Genomic DNA, 26235 nt, shown 5'->3' with positions numbered 1-26235 from the left:
TATTTGATATGAAAGTTAGTCATCACTTTTATTTTGGAGGTTTTTGCATGAAAGCAGGGGTTTTCAGATTGTTAGAAATGTAAGTGCCATGGAAAAGACTGAAAGCTCTATAATATTTCGTTTGATGTCTGTGTATGCACAAATTTCTGTGAGCTGTTGACACTGTGCCCCCTTAAAAAAAATTGGTGCATGACGCCCCTGAGTGCAATGCTAATGGTCTAATCAGATTCAATGGATTGTGCTAAGCTATGCTAAAAGTGGTACCGCCAAGCACAAGATGGGCTGAATGGATTCCAAAACGGTAAGAATCAAATCAGTTTAATTCAAAAAAGTGGAGTGTCCCTTTAAATTGCAGTAACTTATGATTGTTTATTTTAACCAATTTTAGTGTTTAAACTCCTGTTCTGAACTCAACGTTCCAGCTCCTCCTTAGAAATATTTGTCAGCAGTTTTTTGAGATGACCCCATCATCCCCATTGTTAAGGCTCCATCATTTCATCAGTGAAACAGGAAAGAGTTTGTCAGCAAAATCGTGGCTTCTGGAAATTGCGAGGGGCTCCTCAATGCAATGACCCCAATTCTTATCAGACTTGAGTATAAATACCTTATAATGAGCTTTATATAAGAAACTAATATAAGTGTGTTACATTACTTTTACGGTACATCACAAATATAATGAACTACCCTGATGATAGTGTGGATTACATTAATGCTTTCATACACACAGTTTGGACACACCTGACCTATACAGGGCTCCAGACTAACTCTTTTCACTAGGAGCACAGTGGCCCCCAACTAAAAATTTTAGGGGCGCGACCAGAAAATTTAGGGGCACATACCGTAAATCAACATGCGAACCAAATATTCACATTTCTACTAAGTAATACACTGTATTACTAATAAATACTTTGATGATAGATGCAGAAATTACAATGTGCTGTTTTAAATTTAGTGTCACATCACAAAAAAAAGGTCAAATTTACTGGTCGCACATGTGCGACTGGATGTAAAATTCAGTGGCACACTCTCAAATTTTGTTTCTTATATGATGTCAAAAACCTTTTAAATGTAAAGTCTTGCAATGCATATTGATTTTCAACTAATGTAATAAAATATAAAATAATGATAACATTTATTATAATATGGTGTTAACATTGGTTAACGCCAATACAATTGTGTTTATTGTCCATTTACTAAAATGAACAAACATTAATAAATGCTGAGAAACTATTGCTCATTGTTAGTTCATTTACTACATGTTAACAAATACAACCTTTTTGTTAAGTGTTACCAAAATAATAAATGAATGCAAAAACCCCAAGCAAATGCCCGGTGGTATACTTCAACAGTGTTTAAGAAAATGAACAGAGTATAAAGCGGTAATTTAAGAAACCATGAACCCATATTTCACAGCTCTGTATGTGTGGATTCAGTCGTAATGTTTTATTGTACATAAGAATGCACATTATCGGTGGTCATTACAGTCGGGTGTTACGTGCATTATGTACAATGTAACAACTTTAACGTAACAACAGTGCAAGGTGTTAAAACAGCTCAAAAATACCTTTCAACTATTATGGATAAAGCTAAAATGAATAAATAACAGAACCCATCTTTTTGGAAATCTCTGAAAAATATATTTGGTCCGAACACTGATTTGCGAAATAAATAAAATGCAACGGTAAGGCATTTCATACTAAATCAGCATCACTAGAGTGTTTCTGCTACAAAAGTCCTCTTTTTCTCATTAAGGCTAAATGCATAAAATAGCTCACATAAGATGTTCCACCCATCCATACAAACAAACAAACCAATCAGTCTCTATTCGTATTTCTTTTTTAACTACAGACCCTTACTGAGGGTCCCTGTCTGACCAATATATACAAAAGTGTCTCACAACATTCTAGTACAGCAGATATTAAGTGATGCAAACTTCATGAGTTTCTGCTATTCCTCCATAACTGATTCAACAACTGGTTAAGGCAATTTCTCTGCCATTCCAAAGTCCAAAAAGAAAAGGAGGGAGAGCGAAAGAAAGAGAGAGATTAAGTTTAACAATGCTACAAGTTCAGTGTCATATCTCCTTAAAAGATTAGGCAATGTTCTCAGGTTTGTATTTGCAGTTGTGCCACAAAGTGATTCATTTAAATGTAGTTTTATACATTTGCTACTACACGATTGATAAATGTAGTGTTCCTGGGAATGTCAAGTTGCTGTCGATGTGCTCAAACATCAATTTCTACTATATAAAAGCACAGCAGGACTTAAAAAAATAACAGTGCGAAGGCAAAAAAATCAATACAATCTCATAGCAATTCGTACGCGTTTTACCAGGAGGCTAATTCGTACGGTAAAATTCGAACATTTGTTGCTTGGGGTTAAATTTTTTCTTACAATCGTACATTTTTGTACGATTCACTTCATACGAATTTGCCAAGTCATAAAATACGTACGAACTCCTGTGAGAGCAGGCTGGTTGGGTAAAACCTTTCACCAAACCTTTCTTGGTCATATTTCACTCCAAAATCACAAATATAATAATTATGCGTTTAAAAGAAACTCACTTTTGGACCCTTAAATATTTTGCATTTCTTAACAAATAACCCCTCCCCCCTTGAATTCTCATTACAAAAAAATAACCTTAATGTATAAAACAATATATAATTTTAATTGTCAAATATTTATACATCCTAATACTTGTACTGCCTTAGTCTCGTGAGCATAAATGAAAATTTCGTGAAAATCTGCATCGAGAGTAAGTAGAAAACAATAATGGGTCACTTCAACTGAATGATTCCTAAAAAAAAAAAGGAACATGAACAGTGAAATGTTTAAACATATTACAGTAATGAGAATTAAGCAAAATACTAATTTTTGTGATTTTGGTGCGAAGAGACCTTGACATTCACCCTATCAATTGTTAATGACACACACAAGCGCTTATGCAAAAATATTGGAGATGAATTCACGGAATCGTTTGGCATACTGTTCTGGATGGACCGTAGATATTTCAGCACCAGCCTGAAAAGAAAAAAAAACAGGATTAGTTGTGTTATCATAACCTCGTATGAAACAATTGAAACTGACATCTGCATTCCCGTATTTTTCCACTTACGCCGTGCTTTACGGTCTTGGCCGCGTGGGCCGCTTTCTTCTTAGTGTCATACTGAGTCAGCACGTCGATGAGGCCCATGAAGTACACTTCCCTCTGCGGAGCTCCTGAAATCCCAGAGAATCACACATGTGACTTGCTTTCCCGTTTCCCTCCTCTATACATTCTCAACACCACTTCCACAATTTCCTCTCTATACTTCCTGATAAAACTTACCGGGTGCGCTTTTGACTGCGTATACATCTATGTAAGGGTCAAATTCTCCAGGTCCCAAGGGTTTGAAGGAGTTCATGTAACCGGCGATGCCCTCTGGCGACGTGCCGTACGAACCGGCCTGCGTGGTCGTGGAGAGGCCGTTTTCGGGTTCGGTCTCATCTTCGAAGCCGGGCTCCTCGGCCTCATCTTCGTCACGCTCGGCACGCCCCACGTCGTGGATGCCTAGCAACAGGCTGTAGTCCATGATCTTCAGCTTTACTAAGAACTACAAATCCCGGGATGAAAAAAAGGAGATGTTTAAATACAATAGTTTTTGTTAATAATAACTATTGTTATGGCCTGTAACATCTTGACAAGAAGTACCAAATTATTAAAAGCTGAAAAAAAAAACGACTTTGGACACCAAATGTACATGCAATCATATAATCACCCACATATCTGTGAAATACATGAAATCATGCAATAATCATTATTATTTTATTATCATCGTTTACCTCCACATCTCGGTTAAGCTTCTCCATAACCTTCTCTTTCTGCTCTTCGGTCACATATACCTTCTGCATGTTGTTTCTGAAGTCCATGTCTTTAAACGTTGGCAACTCTTTAACCTGTCGACAGCAAAATGAACAAAAACAAATCAAGTCAAAAGAGTCTGTCTATGTGAGTTGCCTTTACAATTTTGCAGTAAGCTAATGAAGACACATGTCGTACCTTTTCTTTGTCACTGGCCTCACGATCTATCAAAGAACCCTGAATGAAACAAAATAGGGCAACAATTGTCAAAGCTATTTTAAAATCTTTTTCATTGAACTGCAAAGTAACAGGTGGAAAATCAACTAGGAAATGATGTATCGCTATAGCTAAAATAGTAGAGCTTTGCATTAGCGGCGCAAAAGATGTGGGATTGATTCCCAGTTAACACGGACATTTTACACTGATAAATGTATACCTTGTCAATTGCTTTGGATTAAAGCGTCTGCTAAATGCATAAATGTGACCCTGGAGCACAAAACAAGTCGCACATGCATATCTGTAGCAATAGCCAACAATAGATTGCATGGGTAAAAATTATTAATTCATCTTCAAGGTTCCCACACCTTAGTTAACTTCAAATTCAAGGACCTTTCAAGTACTTTCCAGGTCCAATACCCTCAAATTCAAGGACTAAATGTGGGGACATATTTTAAGTGAGAGCAAGGTTACATCGTGTTACCTTTTAAGATACATTGTTACAGTTCACTTTCGAGGGAACTCGCGCTGCGTCACTGCGGTGACACTTTGGGGACGCCTCCAAGGGTAAGTGCGTCTGAATGTGTTTATCAAATTCAACCAATGGTGAGACTTAACGAAAAAGACAGGGTGACGTGGGAGTCAGAAAGTGTATCGCTATCTGAAATATTGCCAAAGATAGGGTTACAGGGACGCAGGAAGTATGGCAAGGGAGACACAGCGTCTCGTTCCCTTCTCAGGGAACAACAGTTATGTATGTAGCCCAAGACGTTTTCATGTGTCAAACACACAACTATGCAAAAAAGCATTTTGGTATGAATCAACATTTGCATACAGAAGATATAAGCATTTAAAGTTAACACACTGTAAAAAGTGATTTTTTGACCTTGTAAATAATGGAAACATTATTTAAGTATGTTTTACAAGCAAATAGTAGTTTGTCTTTTTACTTAAAAATGGCATGTTTAATTCAGTACATTACTTGCAGTTTCTTTGTCATTTATTGTTCTAAAATACGTATGTAAATTTAAATACAATCTCCTAAGTAATATTTACTTATTGTTCGCCATCTAATCAAATCACACCAACAAATGAACAACTCAAGTAAAATATACTCAGTACAGCAAGATAATTGATGCGCATGCGTATTTGACTTCGAGTCTGAAGTGGCGCGGACAGAGGAAAGGAAGGGAGACTTCAGGACGGCTAATTTGAATTTTACCACGGTAAGTTAAGTTATTAATATGCTTATTAATTAATTGATGTATGTTTGCTAAAAGTGTAGAGTTATTAAGCTATCTGCAGTCCCAGTGGTTTGTGCCTATTGTTTCCTTTTATCGAGTTACAGATGCTAACAGTGTTCATGTTTAAACGTAATCTTAGTTTTGTTTTGTTAAACACATGGAGTTTGGGATTTGCATCCGTTATTAGCAAACGCGATCTCTGTAGAAAACAATTGTCTTAAGTTTTATATATAACGTTAATCCTGTCAGACGAATATTTTAAAAACATCCGCGCAAACCTTGCTCGAGGCTTTGCGTGTCGTGGTCGAGCATTCTGTCCCAGAAAAGTTCGAAGTGCCGAAATGTAATAATCACCCTGTTTTTCGCGTATTAATCACACATGATTAACAATAGGGTACTTTTTAAAATGCACGTGTACAAGGCAAATATTACTTTGAACTTCATTTATATTGTTTACCTATACTATTGGCTATGATAGGTAAGTTATATAGAAATCGATAAGGTGTTGCACACTTTTGCAATTACACAATGCTAAATGCTTGTTTAAATAAATGTTAATTACTTAACAATCAACCTTATTTAAGTTGTAACTTAAAGCCTGTATTTTATTTCATGATGTTCTTTTACTGACCAACATCCACTTTACACGTGGTTGATATCTACAAGCAGTTGGAGATTCTAATTTGTTAAAAGATATATGGGTGTTACTCTTGGGTAAAAACGTTAGTGTAGTTTAAAATATTATCATAAATGATTCAAAATGAATGTCATGAATGACACCGGCAAATTATTAATGTTTAATTTACATAACTGCATAACCACAGTCAATGAATTGTAAAGGTAAGATTAAGCATACCTCATGTCAGTAAGATCAGTAATATATTTACAATTGTTAAAAAAAGTATTTTCTGACGTGAACATTTCTTACATTCTTTTACAGATATTTCACCCACTATTCAAGCTAATGCAAGGTAAGTTGACAATACTTTATTACAGCACACCTCACAGATATATAGCAATAAGTATGCATTCACATGTGCATCGTTTGTTTACTGTAGGTGCCAAAGCATGAGGTGGTTATGTAAAAAATGCAGCTTTCAGGCAAACCGAAGACTACTGTACAGCTATTAATACACTTAAGTGCATCCAACTCTAATCATCACTTGATTGTGTTAATTTTATTTTCTTTGTTTTAGATAAAAAATTATTTCAGAAGAATCACCACAATTTCCTTGGAGCGTACATTCTTGTAAAAGCTGGACTTCTATACCCCCAAACTCCTGGCTTTGTTTGAGATGAGGGGTGGGGTTGCTGGCATAAGAATTAAACATTTGCTGGATTCACTGAGCTAGGTAAAATGTAAATGTTTTTAACAATTGAGAATTACTTGTGTGATGATATGCTGCTTCCTGACTCTGTAAATATGTTATATGTAGATGTATACACATTAAATGTTCATTGCATTTTCCTTCTGTTTTTAACAGCAAGAAGATAGCCTTGAAGATAGGTGAGACGTTGTGATTCGCTGCCTCCTATCTTTCCTGGGAGAATCAGCTAAGGAGCTCATTGAAGACCACCAGGTAGTACAGTTAAATTAAATTCAAATTTATTTATATAGTACTTTTTACTGTGTACAATGTTACAAGGCAGCTTTACAAAAACACAATGTTGAATGATCAATAAATTGAAACAAATCAAAGAAAAAGAAATAATCAATTAATAGTCTAGTGCTGACTTTGTTTGAAGTCCTTGCATGGCCTGGTGTCATCATTGCACAAGTCTTGGATCATCTAATGTCTTACTGGGAGGCGGGGTCCAGATATGGATATACAATAAGTGAAGCAGCTAGCAGTTAGCTGGCTACATACACAGCTACATCCATTTCTATTTTTATTTTATTTTGGATGTAGACAGTAGTGGTTTGACTGATATACTCTATTTGTGTTACGTGTTCTTTTTATTCCTGAGCCATTAAACCGTCTACAAGGAAATCTTCCATAATTTTTCCTTTTGCTTAATTTTTCTGCATATTTGAACCCTGTCAAGCACTGACAATGATGCTAGATCCATTTTTTCATACTGAGGAAATTTTTAAAGCTTATACACCATTGTTACTTAAAGAACACTCAGTGATTGTCAAGAATGCAGCACCATACATTTAAATGTCAGGTGTATGTTAACTTTTGGACAGGATTACCAGTGTAAATTGTTATGTTGTTTATATTTCTTTAATGTACACTAGTCAACATTTGAAGTGGATCAAAACCTTTTCTAAAAGTTTTCTTAAAAACCAATATCCAATACCCGTTCTTGTTTTAGGACAAATTTGGTGAATGTTTTTGATCCACTTCAAATGTTGACTACTATATATATTGTCTTTAGAAACCATTGTGTAATGTTTCCCAAAAGACATAACAATTTACACCAATTATAATTTCCAGAGGTTTACACCCTCCTGACTATAAATGTATGTAGTTATCTTTATTAGCATCATGTTTCTTTCTACTGTAATAATTGCGTATGAGTCTCATTGTTGTGTTCAATGTAAAAGTATAACTTAACATCATACAGTTACTGCTGAATACTGTACAGTATTTTGACCACTTTGCAATGATTTGTGTATTTCACAGGATATCAGCAGAGACATGATTAAGGATACCTTATTCAGTCATGTCTTTAAAATCATCGTACTGAGCAGTAAGGGTGTCACGATTTCGATTTTAAATCGAAATCGATCGAAATTAAGTCACAGCCTCGAACTTCGAATTAAAAAATGGGATCGTCGATCTGCCACGCCCCCATGTGTACCTGTTTAAAAGGACGAGTAAACACCTGTGTCAATCCATAATTGTTTCCAACTACCAAACCGCTTTTGAGTACTTGTACTGGAAGCTGAGCGATCTCGTACATAGACAGAAAGATTACCCATGTGAAGCTACGTAGTTTGTTGATCATTACAGATACTTTGGGAAAAGGCGTAGGTAAGCCTTTGTTATTTTCTAGTATCCTCTGTTAGAATTTAGTTAGGAGTGATTGCCGTTTATGTATTTTTGTTATTAATTAGGGAGTTTAGTCGCATACGCCGAAGATTTCGGTTTCTTTTCTACATTTTCTTTTGGTAGTGAGTTTAGTTTGGGGGTATTAGTTATTTGGGGTTTTGTTTTGATTATTTCTTTTATTTGGCGTCACTCACCGTTTTCCCTTTTCCCGTTTAATTTACCCTGGAGCACGTGTGTGAGTGCTTACAATAAACCCATGATTTTTCTTACAATGTATCCATTGTCTCTGGTTGTTTATTGTTATACTGTGTGGGTAATATCTCCTTTAAATGTTGCGATAACATCCCCTACTAAATACATCTAGCACGTAACACTTTAGACAGAGCACAGCTCTCTGCACGTGCGTGAGAATAAGGCTGCGGATTATATTTTAAACAAAATGGATAGTTTGCCTCAGCTCCCATGAAACGCATGAAACTGAACAAATACGTAAGGATTACTACTTTAGTTTATGTTTAGACTTCGGACGGATGCAAGAGCGCGTTCACGTGAGACAGAGAGAAGCGCAGCTGCTTATGACCCGCTGGTTTTATGTCAGATGCCAGTCAAGGCGTGCACATTTAAGTCCATGTGCGTGCAAGAAGGAATCCTTTCTACAAGTTCTCTCGGGTAAAGTAAAGCCCACAAACCCACATGCGAGGAAAAGCACGCAATGTGTATGCTAATGCGTAACTATAATAATAATAATAATAAATATTAATGGCATTTTAATTGTCATTTCTTGTCTTTCAAAAAAAAGTAAAAATCGAGAATTGAATCGAATCGTGACCTTAGCATCGAAAATGTAATCGAATCGAGGATTTGGAGAATCGTGACACCCCTACTGAGCAGATCTGTGGAAGAAGATGCCAGTATGTCTGATGTCATCATTGTCATTGAGGGAACTGAGGTGCTGCTGGGATGTAAGAATCTCACAAATACATGTCTTTCACTCACAGGCTGCATTTACTCCCTAAACTTAAGCTGTCCCCCAAAGCTGAGAAACACATTTGAAGTGTTTCAGAAAATGTTTCTTGGGTTAGATGCTTTTTAAATTTTCTCCAAAGGTTAACTCTGCATTGAAAGCTTCTAATGTATTCTGCTAGTTGGGCACTACTTGCACTTATTGTACTGTTTTTTTTTTTTTGATGATTGTTTTGTTTTATGCAAGAAATGTTGTTCACAAAACAACTTCAACTACAGTACTATTTAACATAGCCATTCTTATGCATTTTAAGTAATACTATTCTGCTGAAGAATAATTATTTTATTTGATGTCTTTTTTCACTTAATTTAATCTAATTGAAATTAAAATAAGCTAATGAAAGGCAGCTACTAGTTTGACTATTTGCACATTTGTTTTTGATATCTGCAACTGACATTGCTGTAATGTTTATGTTTAAATGTTTATGCATTTTAATGGACTGTGTGGTTTACTGGAGTAAATTCACTATAGTGAACCATAAAACGGATGGAATTGTACTATTTGTTTTATTTCATGTTCCCATCTTTAAGGAATCTTATAGAAATAAAAGTATTCAAGTAAAATGTATGTCAGTGTTATTTTATTGAACACCATTTAAATAAACAACATCAAGTAATGTTAAAATATATTTAAAGTAAAGGTTACTCAAAATTTTTAATAAAATAACTAGGATCATTGTGTAAAAAAATTAATTTATAAGCATTACTTAAGTAAAATATATAAACAAACAGTCAATACAATTTACTGGAAAATTCCAAGTAAACTTTACTTGAGATTTTCTAATGAAAGCTACAGTTCCTTGTGTTTAGTTTTTACTTGGGAATGCTATTGAAATTACTCACATTTTCTAAGTGAAAAAACTTTCCTAACTTTTTTCAAGTAAATTCTACTCCAAATTTTTTTCAGTGCAGTTTAGCACGTGTGCTTAAAAAGTCTAGAATTTTTATGATATTATCCTACACTACACAGGAACTAATATGGATTTTTTTCCAGAAAACTTCTTGCATACAATAGATTCAAGCACTTTCAATGACCTGTATCTATGTATGTTTATTTTCAAAAACTTCCCAGGGCCTTACATTTTTCCCCTAGATTCACAAACTTTCAAGGATTTCAAGGACCTGTGTGAACCCTGTATCTTTCATGACAAAAATAATAAGATCATGTTACATGAAGACTTTTAGTCAAATATCTCAGGGCTCCAGACTAACTTTTTTCACTAGGAGCACAACTGAAAATTTTAGGGGCGCAACCAGAAAATTTAGGGGCACATACCGTAAATCAACATGCTAACCAAATATTCACATTTCTACTAAGTAATACACTGTATTAATAATAAACACTTTGATGATAGATGCAGAAATTACAATCTGTGCTGTTTTAAATTTAGTGTCACATCGCAAAAAAGGTCAAATTTACTGGTCGCACATGTAGCCAAATAGTGCCCTATCCTAACAACTATAAATCACTGGAAAGCTAATGTATTCAACTTTCAGATTATTTATAAATCTAAATTGACTGGTTTTGTGGTCCTGGGTCATAAAAGACATCACCCCCTCTTGTGGCAACAAATACAAACAGCAACTGGGTGTTGATGCTTTCAGAGTAAAGTCGGTCAATTTCTTTCATATCTTTACACAGATGCATATGAAACGCTTGTTAACATTTTACCTTCAGATCATATTTTCTGTGGACCACGAGTCTGTGGCTGAACATGTTCCTCATGACGATCAGGTATGTGTCCTCACTCTCTACTGTAACGCGGTACATGCCCAAAAACTGAGGGAGAAGTGTACTGCCATGGCACTTCACTATATGCTGTCAGAGAGGAAACAAACAAACCCATTGTATTATTCACAGCGTGACCACAAGCGCACATAGAGCAAGAGGCATTAAAGGAATAGTTCACCCAAAACTGAAAATTCATTATTTATTCCCCCTCATGTCCTGCTGAACACAAAAGATGATATTTTGATAAATGATGGTAACCACACAGCTGATTAAACCCATTGTTTTTCCTACTATTGAAGTCAGTGGGAACCATAAACTGTGTGGTTACCATCATTTATCAAAATATCTTCTTTTGTATTCAACAGAAGAAGGAAACAAACAAATTTTAATTTTTATGTGAACTATCCCTTTAACATTGAGCTAATAGCCTAGCCTATAAACTACAAACACAATTATCATCTGCCTTTACCACATGCTTTATTTATTAACTGCATGTAACCAGTAGATATTGAAGAACAATAAAGATGGAATAAAATAATGGCTTAAAGGTGCCAAAGAATGCATTGTAATAATCTGTTAAATTGTTCTCTGAGGTCTACATAAAGGTTATGTGGTTTTATTACCTGCAAAAATTATCCAGAAATGTTTTAAATGGTCAATTTACAACCCTAGTATTTGCCCTTACAATGAAATGGTCTATTATTACCTTATTTGAAAGGGTCATGAATAATAATGTTGAGCTATGCTCTGATTGGCTGAGCAGTTCAGTGCAGATTTTGAGGAATAATCAATTATTTGAACGTTTCTGAGTGGTAAGTTCGTGTTTTTTCCCAGTATGGACCTGCAATACGTAACTGTATATGTATAGTAAAACTTCCGCCTAAATGCTAGCATATAGCATTAACTAGCATATAGCGCTAACTCAGCAGTCACAACTTTGTTTTTAGCATTGCAACAACATTGTAATAAATTAAATGTGTCATTTAATGTTGGTGGCGTACATCTCAACTGTAACGTCGCAGTTGGTGTTGAGATTGGTCTGTTTTCCAGCGGTCTTTTGCATGCACCAGGTTTACATAAGAAAGAGGAAACAATCGTGTTTGAGGCTCACGTTATGTCATTACCATGTACAGAACTCTTATTGTTCATCTATGCCTATGTAAATACAGTTTTCCATTCTACAGCACAATTAATAAACTCATGCATGAACTTCCTGAAATATAACTTGATCATTGAAGTTGCTTTGCTTTAAAAAGGCTTTATGTAAGTTTGGTTCAATGCACAATGATAAAACGTTAGTTGCAATATGTTATCCAGTACCAAAACAAAGTCACATGGCTCTTGGTTTAATACATCACTATGTTTCTTTTCTGTCTGCTTCACAAAAATGCTTCATTGCAAAAAAGTTACTCAGTCAACAACTTTATGTAATCTTATCGGCCATTTTGTTTATGCATAATGCATTAAATAAACAATATCAGCAAAATATTCAAGCATATTGCTTATTTTGGTAATATATTGGAAATTGTTCAAGAAAACATAAATTTAAAAATAATTTCTGGATGCATTTTAGGTTGCCACCTCTGGACCTCTTGTACTTGAAGAATATTAATTCTGCAAATGCAGAAGAATGGCGTTTATTTCAATCTGCTCATTCAGCCACATAAAAAGAAATGTATGCACACTTTGGCTCATGGCTGTTAAGTATTTCAAACACAAACACTAGTTAACCAGACACTCAAATGACCAACAAACCAAGTGACCTCTCACCTCGATTCATTAACTGTAGTGGTATCAAAGGTACTGTTATGTTTCTTTTATAAAAAAAAGTCACATGACACCCTTAAAAATTAAGGAGCTTCATGATGTCTTAGAAGAACCATTTTTGGCTGAATGGTTCCATAAAGAACCTTTAACACCTGAAGAACCTTTCTGTTTCACACAAGGTTATTTAGAATATAAAAAAGTAAAAGGTTTGACTAAGATGTTCTCTGAGGAACCAAAAACGGCCTTCATGGCATCGCTGTGCTAAACCTTTTAAGCACCTTTATTTTTAAAAGTGCAGTGGCCTAGAAAGGAGTTTATTCGACATAAGGTGGGTCGCCCCTCATGTGGGCCAACAAATTTAGATCACATGACCTGCCCAATCCTATTCACTTTACCCATGTAATCCTATTTTAGGAGACTCTCAGTTTGGGAATAATTTCATCAACTGTATAAATACAGTATTTTTACTGTGAATCAGTTGATTCACGGTAAAAATACTGTATTTATACAGTTGATGAAATTATGAAATTATGAAAAAAAAAGAAAGAAAAATGCATTGTGTTGCATTCATGCTGCACGTAGCACACAAGCATTATTATAAAGCTGTTTGTATCAGCCTGGAAACGTAAACAAGTAAGATTTACATAATTCAAGGAAGTAGTACCGAATGAGAAAATTTGAATACAATGAACGTGTGAATATCTCAACCAGTATGTTTATAGTTACCTGGTGATACTCGGACAGAATGTTGTGCACATCAGCTACATCTTCACTAGAGATCTGCTTCACAATCAGTGTACGGTCGTAGGAAGTGAAGAGGTGACCTTCTCCCTGACCATCACCTCTTGTGGGAGCACTGCGGGCTACAGACACCTAAGACCAATAACAGCAATGCAACATTATTTACATTCACATTTATGCAAAATGACAAATATTAATAGCAAACCACTACTCCACATCCGAGAAAGTTTTACATACATAATAAAGGTGACTTGACAACATAATGTGCACTTTACATCATCTTTTTATTTTTGGGAGCATTTTAAGGGAAGGGAAATGAACTCTGATCTCAAGTAACTGAGCTGTCAATTACACTACAGCAATGATATTGTTTATGTAAAGAAAGAAACAACAGGTCACCTGGTAGTCGAGATCTTCAATTCCGAATCGCTCTCTGAGATTCCTGAAGACTTGTGGACAGTATTCCTTAAATTTGAAATGGCCTGGAAGATTTTCCCTGTGGGACACAGAGGTCATTTAACATCATGAAACACGTATTCTGCGTGTCACACCCTAATCTTTTTCCATTACCTCGAGGCGGAAACAAACGGTTTGATGCGGCTCTTGTATGTAACGTGCTGCTAAGATCTTTACAAAAACTTAATGCAAATCAAGGGAAACTCGACATATACTTTTAAAAGCAGCTTCACATGCGACACTAAAACTACAGCATATATAACCATGCTGTAACTAAGCAAAACAAATACCATTTCATTACAAATACCATTATGAACAATCAGCAGTTTACTATTAAAACCATTAGAAAATGTCTTTATGTAGTATGTTTTGGGTCTTATTACCCAACACATAAAAGCAGAAGCCCACAGGGACTCTTACTGTGAGTTCACACCATACACAAGTTCAACGATTTGCACGTAGAATACGTACAAAGTCTATGCAAAGACGCGATCAGACGCATCCTTGCGTGGGGCGATGCGAATAACGTGATATGGGAGGCTTCAAACGCGCCTTTGCCCAAGTTGAAAATATTCAACTCGAGCGAAAAATTCGCATGACTCAAAGTTAAATCCCGCGAGAAATCTAGAGCGAGTAACACGATGCCCCGCATTTGGTGTGTATGTAGGATTACTGTGGGTTTACACCAGACCCCAGTTCAACGATTTGAGCATGATTAGATTACATACAAAGTCAATGCAAAGATGCAATCAGACGCGTCCTTACGTGAGGCGATGCGAATGACGCGATATGGGCAATGCCTTTATCGCGAAAATACACGCTACTCGTCTCAAACACGTCTTGCTCAAGTTGAAAATATTAAACTCAAGCGAAAAATTTGCATGACACAAAGTTAAATCCCACGAGTAATCTAGAGCGAGTAACGCAATGCCCTGCATTTGGTGTGTATGTAGCATTACTGTGGGTTTACACCAGACGCGAGTTCAAGGATTTGCGCTAGTGATTACATACAAAGTCAATGCAAAGACGAGATCAGACGTGTCCTTGCGTGAGGCGATGCGAATTACGCGATATTTTCACGGCTAACGCGCCGCCCATACGCACTATTGGCCTCAAACACGTCTTTGCCAAAGTTGAAAATATTCAACACAAGCGAAAAATTCACATGACACAAAGTTAAATCCCGCGAGTAATCTACAGCGAGTAATGCGATGCCCCGTGTTTGGTGTGTATTTAGCATTACTGTGGGTTTACACCAGATGCGAGTTCAACGATTTGCGTGAGTAGATTACATACAAAGTCAATGCAAAGACGCGATCAGTGGGTCGATCCGAATGACGCGATATGGGCGGCGCGTTTGCCGCAAAAACGCCCTATTCACCTCAAACGCCTCTTCACCCACGTTGAAATATTCAACTCGGGCGAAAAATTTGCATGACAGGAAGTTAAATCCCGAGAGTATTCTAGAGCGAGTAACGCGATGCCATGCGTTTGTTGTGTATGTAGCATTACTGTGGGTTTACACCAGACGTGAGTTTAACGATTTGCGCGAGTAGATTACATACAAAGTCAATACAAAGTCAATGCAAAGACGCGATCAGACACGTCCTCGCGTGGGGCGATGCGAATGACGCGATATGGGCGGCGCATTTGCCGCAAAAACTTGCTATTCGCCTTAAACGCCTCTTCACCCACGTTGAAAATATTCAACTCGAGTGAAAAATTTGCAATCAGACGCGTCCTCACGTGAGGCGATGCGAATGACGCGATATGGGCGGCGCATTTACTGCGAAAATACGCGCTATTCGACTCAAACGCGTCTTTGCCCAAGTTGAAAATATTCAACTCGAGCGAAAAATTTGCATGACACAAAGTTAAATCCCACGAGTAATCTAGAGCGAGTAACGCAATGCCCTGCATTTGGTGTGTATGTAGCATTACTGTGGGTTTACACCAGACGCGAGTTCAAGGATTTGCACGAGTAGGTTACATACAAAGTCAATGCAAAGACGCGATCAGACGCGTCCTTGAGTGGGTCGATGCGAATGACGCGATATGGGCGGCGAGTTTGCCGCAAAAACGTGCTATTCACCTCAAACGCCTCTTCGCCCACGTTGAAAATATTCAACTCAAACAAAAAATTTGCATGACAGGAAGTTAAATCCCGCGAGTAATCTAGAGCGAGTAACGCAATGCCCTGCGTTTGGTGTGTATGTAGCATTACTGTGGGTTTACACCAGACGCGAGTTCAATGATTTGCCCGAGTAGATTACATACAAAGTCAATGCAAAGACCCGATCAGACCCGTCCTCACGTCGGGCGATGCAAATGACGCGATATGGGAAGCACGTTCACTGTGAAAATACGCGCTATTAGCCTCAAACGCGTATTCGCCGAAGTTGAAAATATTCAACTCAAGCGAAAAATTAGCATGACACGAAGTTAAATCCCAGGAGTATTCTTGATCGAGTAACACGATGCATCGCGTTTGGTGTGTACGTAGCATTAGGGGTGTTTTTAAACAAGGCTGAAAACAGCAGGCGGACGCCGACTGCCAGCTTTGTTTTTGCGGAGCGCTTTGGTTGCTATGATTCTTCTGCTTTGTTTATCAGTCGTTCAACAATGCGCCGGTTGGTTGTTGTGATATTTATCCCCCCATCCTCCACTGTGATTGGATGGCCGAGTGAGAATGACATTCACAAGCTGAGCTCTCGCGGTTTTACCGTGCTCAATGTGGAAAAATATTCAACTTTAGGCGCTCAGCATGGACAGAACCCGCCAGCTGCTGGCTTTTTTTGAAAAGCGATGCGCTTCTATTGGAAACGATTGAAAATAGACGTCGGCATAAACGCTTTGGTGTGCACGCTAACTTACAGTTTTTATTTAATCTAATACGACTCCCATTATAACCCTTAAAGGGACAGTTTACCTAAAAATTGAAATGAGTGATGTTGGTAACCATGCTGTTTTGGAGCACCATTGACTTCCATAGAATTTTCTTCCCACAATAGAAGTCAATGGTGCTCCAAAACTCATCACAAAAATAATCATGTGGTTAAATGTAAAATATTTGTGGTGGTTTCTACAAACAATGGCACACAAAACAATGACGTGTCTTGATACATACTTGTTAAAGAGATGATTATTGACTTTAATTTTGGTGTTGGCTTTAAAGTCGTCAGGAAGTAGCATGACAGGTACAGGAACTTGATTTAGGTCGTTGATCTGTAACACAAACAGGACTTTTTAGTTTTTACATTTGAAATGAACTTTGCACTGTCAGATTTTCCATATCCCAACACTTTAAATGACTCAAAGCTTGAACAGTATACGCCCTCCTCTGACACAAGCCACGCTAAGATTTTCAGTACCCCAGGGTTATGCAACCAAAACTCCCCACTAAATGCTTTCACTCCCCCAGAATGCCCAAGTCAAGGAATGCGTACAAAATATTGTGTTTTTGACCAGGGAAAACTTTAAACGCATCCACAATATGTACACAGAACTGCATTAACAACACAAATGAACTTAACTTAACAACAGTGTTGTTGCACGCGCTGCATGGACCGCAACAGTTGCAACTATTCAATCCGCCACGCGCAAGGTAACAATGTAGCCTATCAACTTTGCCTTCGACGTCACCCGCCAGAACACACATTGATACTTAAACACTTTCATATTGTGATTTCTATACATTTGCATCACAGCTAATGGCATTAAGACCCGATTAATATTAACATCTCATATCGTCTGCGCGCTCGCAGCTAACAGTTAGCTCATAAAATGGCAGATGTAGGAAGTTAAGGAAATACCGAGTGATTGACGCCCCACATGAACACGCTGAGCATCGGGTCGCTCGCCCGGAACACTTTCACCTTCTGCTGCACGAAATGTTTCTTCTTGGTCTTGGTTTTGGGGGCCAGGATGACCATCGGACTGGATGCGCTACCGGACGCCATCATCGCGGTCGCACCCCGGTCTGGTTTCCTTTCGGATCCGCCTCTCTGTGTTCCTGCTCCGGTTCCTCCAGCTGAGGATCAGAGGTAGGAAAACACGCGGGCCTGTTTTCGGCTGTTTATTCAGGGCCAGATGGTTAGATATTCCGCGTTAGTGAACACTAGGCTGTTGGAGTGTACTGGTGATCCATACGCTCCTCCCACTGGTTCACAGGAGCGGATCTTGATCCATAATGACAGCTCACAAACACCATGAATGCGTTGCGCGGCTATCTCACCTGACTGTGTGTGTCATGTGGTCTCTGATAGGCAGGTGAGAAGACGACGTGAATCACTGTATAATATAGAAGTGATGGTATATATTAATCAGGGTTCCCACGGGTCCTTGAAATCCTTGAAAGTTTGTGAATCTAGGGGAAAAAATTCAATGCCCTGTGAAGTTTTTGAAAATAAACATACATAGATACAGGTCATTAAAAGTGCTTGAATCTATTTTATACAAGAAGTTTTCTGGGGAAAAAATCCATATTCCCTGTGTAGTGTAGGATAATATCATAAAATTCTAGACTTTTTAAGCACACATGCTAAATTGTTCGCTTTAAATGCTTAAATCTTCTGTATCCGAATGTTGATTCATACCAAAATACAGTATAAATTTTTTGCATAGTTGTGTTTGACAAATGAAAACGTCTCTGGTTACGTATGTAACTGTTGGGAACGAGACGCTGCGTCTCCCTTGCCATACTTTCTGCATCCCTGTAACGCCGTCTTTGCCAATATTTCAGATACCGATATACTTCCTGGCTCCTGCGTCACCCTGTCTTTGTCGTTAAGCCTCACCATTGGTTGAAATTGATATATATATTCAGACGCACTTACCCCTGGAGGCGTCCCCAAAGTGTCACTGCAGTGACGCAGCGCGAGTTCCCTCGAAAGGGAACTGTAACAATGTATCTTTAAAGTTAACTCAATGTAACCTTGTTTTCACTTGAAATGTGTCCCCACATTTAGTCCTTGAATTTGAGGGTATTGGACCTGGAAAGTCCTTGAAAGGTCCTTGAATTTGAAGTTAACTAAGGTGTGGGAACCCTGATTAATGTTATAAGAGTTATTTATTACTTATGAGAGACAGGATAATGTTTTCAAGTAGCTCAGTTAGAGCATTTCGTTAGCAACACAAAGGCCATGGGTTCGATCCTAAGTCTTTTATATAGAAACTAAGAGTAAAGATGCATGTTACCAAATGGTTAATAATAAGATATTATTATTACCATTACAAATTGAATATTATTCATAGTGAGGAAAAGATGTCCATGGCTCACACAAATAAATTTGTATAACTACTGTAACTGTACATTTTTTGTAACTTACTGTAGTCTTGTAGTATTTTTTACAGTAACTTTAATAATGCAAAAAAAATTTTTTAAATGACACACTGCAAAGAATTCATATTTTATATTAACATATATGCTTTATTTCTCTCTGCATCTTTTTTTTTCTTCTTTTTTTTTGTTTGCAGACTTTGTTTTTGCAGAGGCCACAATGACTGGCACATATACTGATACAACTGAATTACAATGGATCATCCATTATTTTTTGCACTTAATCTTAATGCATTGCGGGAATGACAAAACATAGAATTTAAACCCGAATACAATCTGAAAACGTAATTATTTAGTAGGCCCAGTAGGCTATAGTAACACTTTGCAATACATAACAATCAATTTAAATAATTGACAGAAATATTTTTAAAAAGCAACAATTGCTCTTTAAAGGATTTTTTTTCCAAACATATTTTCATAAAATTATATCATTTTTGTTTATCCCCTATTAATGTTTGACCAATGTGTGGCGCCAACTATATTAGCACATAAAATAAGATCTGTTTTGACAATGAAAAACTGCGGACAATATAAAAATACATGGCATTATAGTTCATTAAATAAATCAACAATTTATATATGCATTTATATATATATATATATATATATTTTTTAAAATAGCATATTGAAATATATAAAAATAACTTCTCAAAAAAGGGTAACAGCCATTAGCATTTAAGAATATTTCACCTCATAACACAACCAACCACAAAAACCTCACTTATGTACAAATAATTCACAACGTGCATTCGCAGTGTCATACCATGAAAAACAAATGGGTGCTTTTTTAAATCATGTGAACGTAAAATAGCGTTTCGATGCGTATGGATTACAGAACAATGTGTACACAGTATGCACATCTTTTAGGAAAGTATTCAAAGAAATTTACTAATACTCCAGAATAAATTAAAAAGATAAGGTATATTCCTTTTCTCAGTGTATTTTTGGAGAAGGGGAGAGGGGCGGAAAAGGGGATAGGTTAAAAAGCATTGTCACCCCATTTGGTTCCCAGTATAACATCCCGCAAGTACAGAGAACACAAGGTATCACAAACAAGAAGTTTCCAACTATATAGGGCATTAAATAACTCTCTTTTAAAGCTGACCAATCACAACTTAAACTTGAAGTGGTCATTGTTGCTGTGTGCTTATACTGTTACATATTGGACTTTGGAGTTTATGGCAGTGAAGTTAGTTAACCTTCCATGTGGAGGTGGGGGACCTTTCCACGTGAAGTGGTTTATCCCTGTTGTGTCCTGATCAGGCAGTATCTTGCACCGAACTTAAGTCATCCCCTTCTCCTGTACCCCTCCTCTTCCTCCAGGATCAGAGCTGTAGTGCCGTTACTGTCCTCACTCTCCGTCACACGGTAAATTACTGTCATCCCCGACACGTGGCGGCACGGTGTTGCCCAGCCCATCGACACACCAGCATTGTCCACGCTGCATGCCTTTAGATGAACGACACTGGAAAGACAACAGCGTATCGTTTATGTTTTGGTTCTTTTTCTTTATTATCTCAACCGATCTCTACCCAACAACTGCTAGTTGTTTTTCTGGCTTTTCCACCAGCTGACCCATCATCATAAACCAGCCAGAATATCCACGGTCTAAGCTGGTGTTTCTTGTTAACCTGCATTTTACTATATAGATTTACGTCTATATGTATATACCTTCACAATGAGGACCAAAAGTCTGACAGCAGTTGCAATGCATCTGTTTTGCATTTGTTTCCAATTTAATGCAAAATGTTGAATTACAGACGACTTTATTACAGTTTTTCCCAGTCGCTTTGGTACATTTCTCGAATCATCCTCGACATTTGCAAAACAATAAGTGCATTAAACAATTTGTACAAATAGCAAAACGCATGGATAACCTGCAAAAGCCAGTCTCTTACTCAAAATCCGTTCATCTCTCAAAAGTAAATATCTGTGTCAATGAACATGTCAGGGCCATCAGAATGACAAGTCATTGTGTACGGATAAGACAGTCAAATTGTTTAGTCATGTTGTCAATATAACAGTTTACTCTGAAGGGATGTTCTGATGGAAACTATGGCTAAAGTTTTCATGACAGTTATTTGAAAGTTATGCTATTGCAAGAGACTGGACAAGATTTACATTTACGCTTTTACTGTTTGTACTGTAATTCGTTGACACACCACACTGTAAAAAAATCCGTAGAAATTGCAGCTGGGTTGCCGGTAATTTACCGTAGATTTAAATTTATGTTATTTACTGGCAACATTTTGTTCAAAGTTAAATGAACATTAAACATTTACAAGTCTTTGTCTTTACAGAGTAAAACTAAAAAAACAGCATCAAGCAAATTCTGGGAAACAAAATCTGAAGCAAAAAACAGAAAAAGGTTTATGATGATTTCTGGTTCCCAGAATGCTTTGCATGAGGCTTTTATTGTATAGTTTTATTCTTTAAAGATAAAGACTTGTTAATATTTAACATTTATTTAACTTTGAACAAACTCTTGCCAGTAAATAACATAAATGTAAATCTACGGTAAATTACCGGCAACCCAGCTGCAATAACATTGTAATTTCTACGGACTTTTTTTTACAGTGCATGTCATTGCCATACAGAAAGGAAAAGACATTGCATAGCAAAAAAAAAAAGTAGAAATGTGAACATAGAACAATATCTTTAAGGAAAACTGTGCATGCTGAAGTCTTCCTATACCTCCTGACCCAGCAAGCATGTTTGGCTAAAACAAGGCTAAATTTGGGCTGCCAGTGAAAGACGTCAAACCATAGCCCAAAAATAGACAATGCATTATACTTTTATGTGAAAGAAATGAAAGAAAACACCTCGATCATATCATACATCTTCAAGTTATTTTGGCAAAAATGGCAAGTGATCAAATTTAAGGTTATTTAGGGTAGAAGTGGGTTACTCATAGCCGGACTATATTGGGTCTATAGTTAGCCGTCATTTCAACGTCTCGGTTTTGCTTGCTGGGGACGTTCCTGTCTGTTAGAGAAAGTCAGATTCACCTGCGAGCAATTTACACTTCTTAGTATTTTTGTCTTGTTTTCAGTAAAAATATCTAAAAAATTATTAAATTAAGATGCTTTTTTTGATGAGCAAAACGACCCAAGAAAATAAGTGTAGTTTTTAGACCAAAAATATCAAATTTAAGTGATTTTGTGCATAAAACAAGCAAAAAAAATCTGCCAATGGAGTAAGCAAAAAATCTTGAACATTTTGCTTAAACACAAAATTCATACAAATTCAAGAAAAATGTGCTTACCCCCATTGGCTCAAAATCACTTAAATTTGATATTTTTGGTCTAAAAACTAGACGTATTTTCTTGAGTCGTTTTGCTCATCAAGAAAAAGCATCTTAGTTTAAGAATTTTTAGATATTTTTACTGAAAACAAGACAAAAATTGATTTTTTTCTTGAAAATCTTTTTTTGCAGTGTACCAATTCAGGACAGATTCAGAAAAAAAACGTCTAATGGAAATGTATAAAAAATATGTTTGACCAAACCCTGTATTATGACAACTTGTTCAACCATTTTGCATGTAAAGACTTATACTATGAACTAATGCCTAATTGTCGTAGGGGGTTAGACTATTCAACAGCGACCCATTATAATACATTTTGATCATAAGCAACTAATAATGTAGGAAAAAGCAGAGAATTGTACATAATAATTTGCATGGATGTACCAAAGCATTTGCAACTTCTTCAAAAAAATGAGAAACTGCTTTTTTGATGTGCACAAGTGACCCAATGACGTGAGAATTTCTGATCTGAGAAATGTACCAAAGCGACTGTACCAAAAAACTGTAAGAAATTCAGAATTTGGTATCCCCCCTTATCTGCTCCAATGACAGTAAGCACTGCAAGCAAATTTGACATAATGTACAGCAGATTTAACATGATCAATGTCACATATTTGCTCGTTTCATTTGTGAACGAAACATTTTTCATAATCTTAAATATCCCTTCTTCGTATTTATATTATAAATTCTTATAAAACATCTTATAAATCTTTCTTTCTTTTAAACAATTCAAAACCATAGCTTTAAAAAGCAATGTATTCTATCCAACTGTACATTTGCTGTATAAATTTTTTCTAATCATCTTGCAGTAACGTTCGTCTTTAAATACCTGCTTTTTCCTGTAGAAGCCACGAGTGTCACAGTTTGGGATGTATATATCACGGTCAGATTGGAAAATAGTAAGCTCCAGACCCCGTAACACAGTGTTGAGCTGCTTTCGACATGGAGCCTGGGAAGGAAATGTTGGATAAAATGACGGAATGATTCATATATCCTGTTTGTTATTTTAATCATTTCAAATTGTATTCAAATACACGTTGCAGTAATAAGATTATAATAACATGCATTGCCCTGCCAGGTTATGGAAATACTGTAGATTGTGGTTAGATTCTGATCTTTCATAAATGCGAAACCACAGGGGAAATTACGAAGCTACATTTCTGCAGGATTTACATGTTAATCCTTATCCAGAAGGTTTTTCTTACTCCCTGTTCATATTTGTAAGCTTACAATAACATGAGATGTTATAAATTATGAAAAACTCACCTTTTCTATGTCACCACCGTGTGCAGTATGTGTCCCTGTGACAAAAGCAAAAATGAAATATGACTTTGCATTTTGTGAAAAAGACAATTTTGGTCACATAGGATCACATAGGACGAGTCTGGTTTGATTGCATTATGAATGTCTAAAACGCCACACTGTATAATGTATTTATATGTATACATTTCTAGAAAAATTCAGTAAAACATTTGAGAATAGTTTTGCAAATCATTTGAGTGTAAGTTGTATGTACCTAAAGTAAACAGCAGATGGAGACACCTTCTATACAAAATAGCAATGACAGGAATGTGACTGACACTAACATAGAGTAGAAGCAACTAATTCTTTTCAATCCTTAATTTCTTCTTAAATTATTTTCTTCACTACACAGTTGTAATGCGCACATGCATATATGCATGCATGCATGCACATTTCCATATACAAGCATTCTGTACTTCAATACAACACTTGGACATTTATACAAATGCACACTTAAAACAAGAGATCTTTTTCCCCAATTGCATATTTTCAGTATGCACAGAAATGCTTTAACTCAACAAATCGGCACTTTGTGCGCATCTCCTCATTTCAGTTACATTTGATCATCCTATATCAATGCTTTAGTATGAACACTGCAGCACATGCTTGCCAGCACATCTGTGGACCCTGAAATACATCCTGGTGCTATTAAGCCATGGTACTTAAAGAGGATTAGCCATCATATTCTAGAACTGCATGCGGCAAAAGAAACACGCCAAGAAGGTACCACCTATGAAGAAACAGGCACCTCAAAGGCATCCGCTTCCCTAAGGCTTACCTGTGGGGTGGGGCTTTTCTGTCGGGTTCATTTTGCCCTGTCTAGCGCAAAAGCCCCTGCCCTGCAACAGAGCCTGGAGTGGGCTGTGTTCCTTTTGAGGTGGCATGCAGCGAAGCCCCTTGGCACAGCTTAGGGTATACACCCCGCAGGGTTCCCCTAATGCCAGGGCGGTCGTGCTGGCCGCCCCTCCGTGGTCCCTGGAGGCCCGACCTGTGCCCGTGTGATGCCCGTCTTTGCAGTTCAGGCAGTTTTTTTGGGGCCCCAAACGACTTGCCAGGGACGTGGATCCACAGTGGATAACCAGCAACAGGACAACCGGCATCAAGTTTGAAAGGAGAGAGATCTTGCGCCCGAGTCTCAGATTTTCCATGCTCTGTTCTGTCGTATGTGGATGATGCTATTTCTGGAAGTGTTTCTCTCTTTTCAGCGTTTCTTGATGCTTAGCTTTTGCAGCGGTGAGGCAGCCTGGAGTCCCCTGCAGCACCAGATGATACGAACCAAGAACGAGTGAGATACAGCAGGCAGTGGCTTTTAAACATCTGAAAGGCGGTGATAGAGAGTGAGAGGGAGAGAGCACGCTTATGACACCTTCAGGGGTTGGGACTGAGAGAGAGAGAAAGAGAGAGAGAGAGAGAGAGAGAGAGAGAGAGATAATGTCTAAAAGAGGGGGGGACGAAAGAGAGTGATTATTTTTTCTGTTAGAAATGATCAAGCACTGCTTCAGCTTTCACTCGAACCATTATCGTATTTGGAAGCATTCATTTGGCTGAGGATACTTGCTCAGGCTATGTTAAGCTCATTGAAAATCCAGAAATGTATACTTTTCCTGCATCATCCGGGAAAATGTTAGAGCATTCTTATCATCTTTGCCATGGTAACAATGAAGGCGAGGGATTTCATTTCTCACCGACTACAGTAATTTGCTCTGGGAGAGGAGCTTTAATCTTGTGGCTTCTAATGGTTTAAAACCATCAGCCACAACAAAAGTGCAGAAGACTTTTTTCAGGTTCCTCAATACTTCGATTCAGAAGAAAAGTTTTTTTTATGTACTATTTCAGTTCGGTAACTTGTCTTTGTAATCTTTCAGATCTATTTTAATATAATGGATGTGACATTTTCAGTCAAAAATGGAAATATAATTTCCAATATCTGTTTATATTTCCCTAAACCTCGGATGATATAATCCAAACATCAGAGATATATCAGTCTATACTTGTGTTTTCTTTTTTAGATAAAAGAAATATACGTGTGTTTAAGGAGACTACATACTTTGTAGGAATTCTGTGAATTAAAAGGGACATTTCACAAGACTTTTTAAAGATGTAAAATAAATCTTTTGTGTTTCCCAGAGTACATATGTGACGTTTTAGCTCAAAATACCATATTGATAATTTATTATAACATGTTAAAATTGCCACTTTGTAGGTGTGAGCAAAAATGTGCCATTTTGGGTGTTTCCTTTAAATGCAAATGAGTTGATCTCTGCAGTAAAT

The 26235-nt window shown here is 37.0% G+C and overlaps 3 protein-coding genes and 1 long non-coding RNA gene across 4 annotated transcripts in view; 2 read left to right on the top strand and 2 right to left on the bottom strand.

Annotated features, from left to right (window-relative positions):
• Positions 1 to 1131: 1131 nt before the first annotated feature.
• pip4k2ca (phosphatidylinositol-5-phosphate 4-kinase, type II, gamma a) lies at positions 1132 to 17981 on the bottom strand. The gene is made up of 10 exons (XM_065285305.1): positions 17832 to 17981; positions 17147 to 17244; positions 13963 to 14059; positions 13549 to 13695; positions 10996 to 11142; positions 4040 to 4078; positions 3823 to 3936; positions 3329 to 3593; positions 3116 to 3219; positions 1132 to 3021 (listed from the first exon to the last, which is right to left on the bottom strand). Exons 1-10 carry the CDS (start codon positions 17979 to 17981, stop codon positions 2941 to 2943), a joined length of 1242 nt encoding a protein of 413 aa, XP_065141377.1. The 3' UTR covers positions 1132 to 2940.
• Positions 4997 to 7999, top strand: LOC135775243 (uncharacterized). The gene is made up of 5 exons (XR_010543849.2): positions 4997 to 5283; positions 6242 to 6272; positions 6498 to 6653; positions 6786 to 6881; positions 7932 to 7999. It is a non-coding gene; the product is annotated as an uncharacterized lncRNA (long non-coding RNA).
• The window catches only part of spryd3 (SPRY domain containing 3), a 61107-nt gene continuing 52796 nt past the window's right edge, over positions 17925 to 26235 (top strand). Inside the window, exon 1 of the mRNA XM_065285304.1 lies at positions 17925 to 18062. The gene's annotated coding sequence lies outside the window, so the exon portion shown is untranslated. The remainder of the gene's footprint in view (positions 18063 to 26235) is intronic.
• On the bottom strand, positions 19427 to 25333 carry igfbp6b (insulin-like growth factor binding protein 6b). Its single transcript, XM_065285302.2, has 4 exons — positions 24743 to 25333; positions 23929 to 23963; positions 23492 to 23611; positions 19427 to 20822 (listed from the first exon to the last, which is right to left on the bottom strand). The coding sequence occupies exons 1-4, from the start codon at positions 25110 to 25112 to the stop codon at positions 20709 to 20711; spliced, it is 639 nt and encodes a 212-aa protein (XP_065141374.1). The 5' UTR covers positions 25113 to 25333; the 3' UTR covers positions 19427 to 20708.

This window comes from Paramisgurnus dabryanus, chromosome 21 (genome assembly GCF_030506205.2).
Source record: "Paramisgurnus dabryanus chromosome 21, PD_genome_1.1, whole genome shotgun sequence".
In the NCBI taxonomy this organism is placed as follows: Eukaryota; Metazoa; Chordata; class Actinopteri; order Cypriniformes; family Cobitidae; genus Paramisgurnus; species Paramisgurnus dabryanus.
The sequence above is the reverse complement of the archived record's forward strand: the minus strand, read 5'-3'. Positions and strand labels throughout refer to the sequence as shown.

What these genes read in the sequence shown, in the direction of transcription:
- pip4k2ca (XM_065285305.1), bottom strand. Translation starts at nt 17,981, where the DNA reads ATGATGGCGTCCGGTAGCGCATCCAGTCCGATGGTCATCCTGGCCCCC. An exon ending in TTGAAGATCTCGACTACCAG is followed by an intron (nt 13,696 to 13,962) that starts GTGACCTGTTGT and finishes TATTGGTCTTAG; the next exon opens with GTGTCTGTAGCCCGCAGTGC. An exon ending in AGCTTAACCGAGATGTGGAG is followed by an intron (nt 3,594 to 3,822) that starts GTAAACGATGAT and finishes CGGGATTTGTAG; the next exon opens with TTCTTAGTAAAGCTGAAGAT.
- igfbp6b (XM_065285302.2), bottom strand. Translation starts at nt 25,112, where the DNA reads ATGGAAAATCTGAGACTCGGGCGCAAGATCTCTCTCCTTTCAAACTTG. An exon ending in AGAAAAGCCCCACCCCACAG is followed by an intron (nt 23,964 to 24,742) that starts GTAAGCCTTAGG and finishes CTTTTGTCACAG; the next exon opens with GGACACATACTGCACACGGT. An exon ending in GCTTCTACAGGAAAAAGCAG is followed by an intron (nt 20,823 to 23,491) that starts GTATTTAAAGAC and finishes TTGTCTTTCCAG; the next exon opens with TGTCGTTCATCTAAAGGCAT.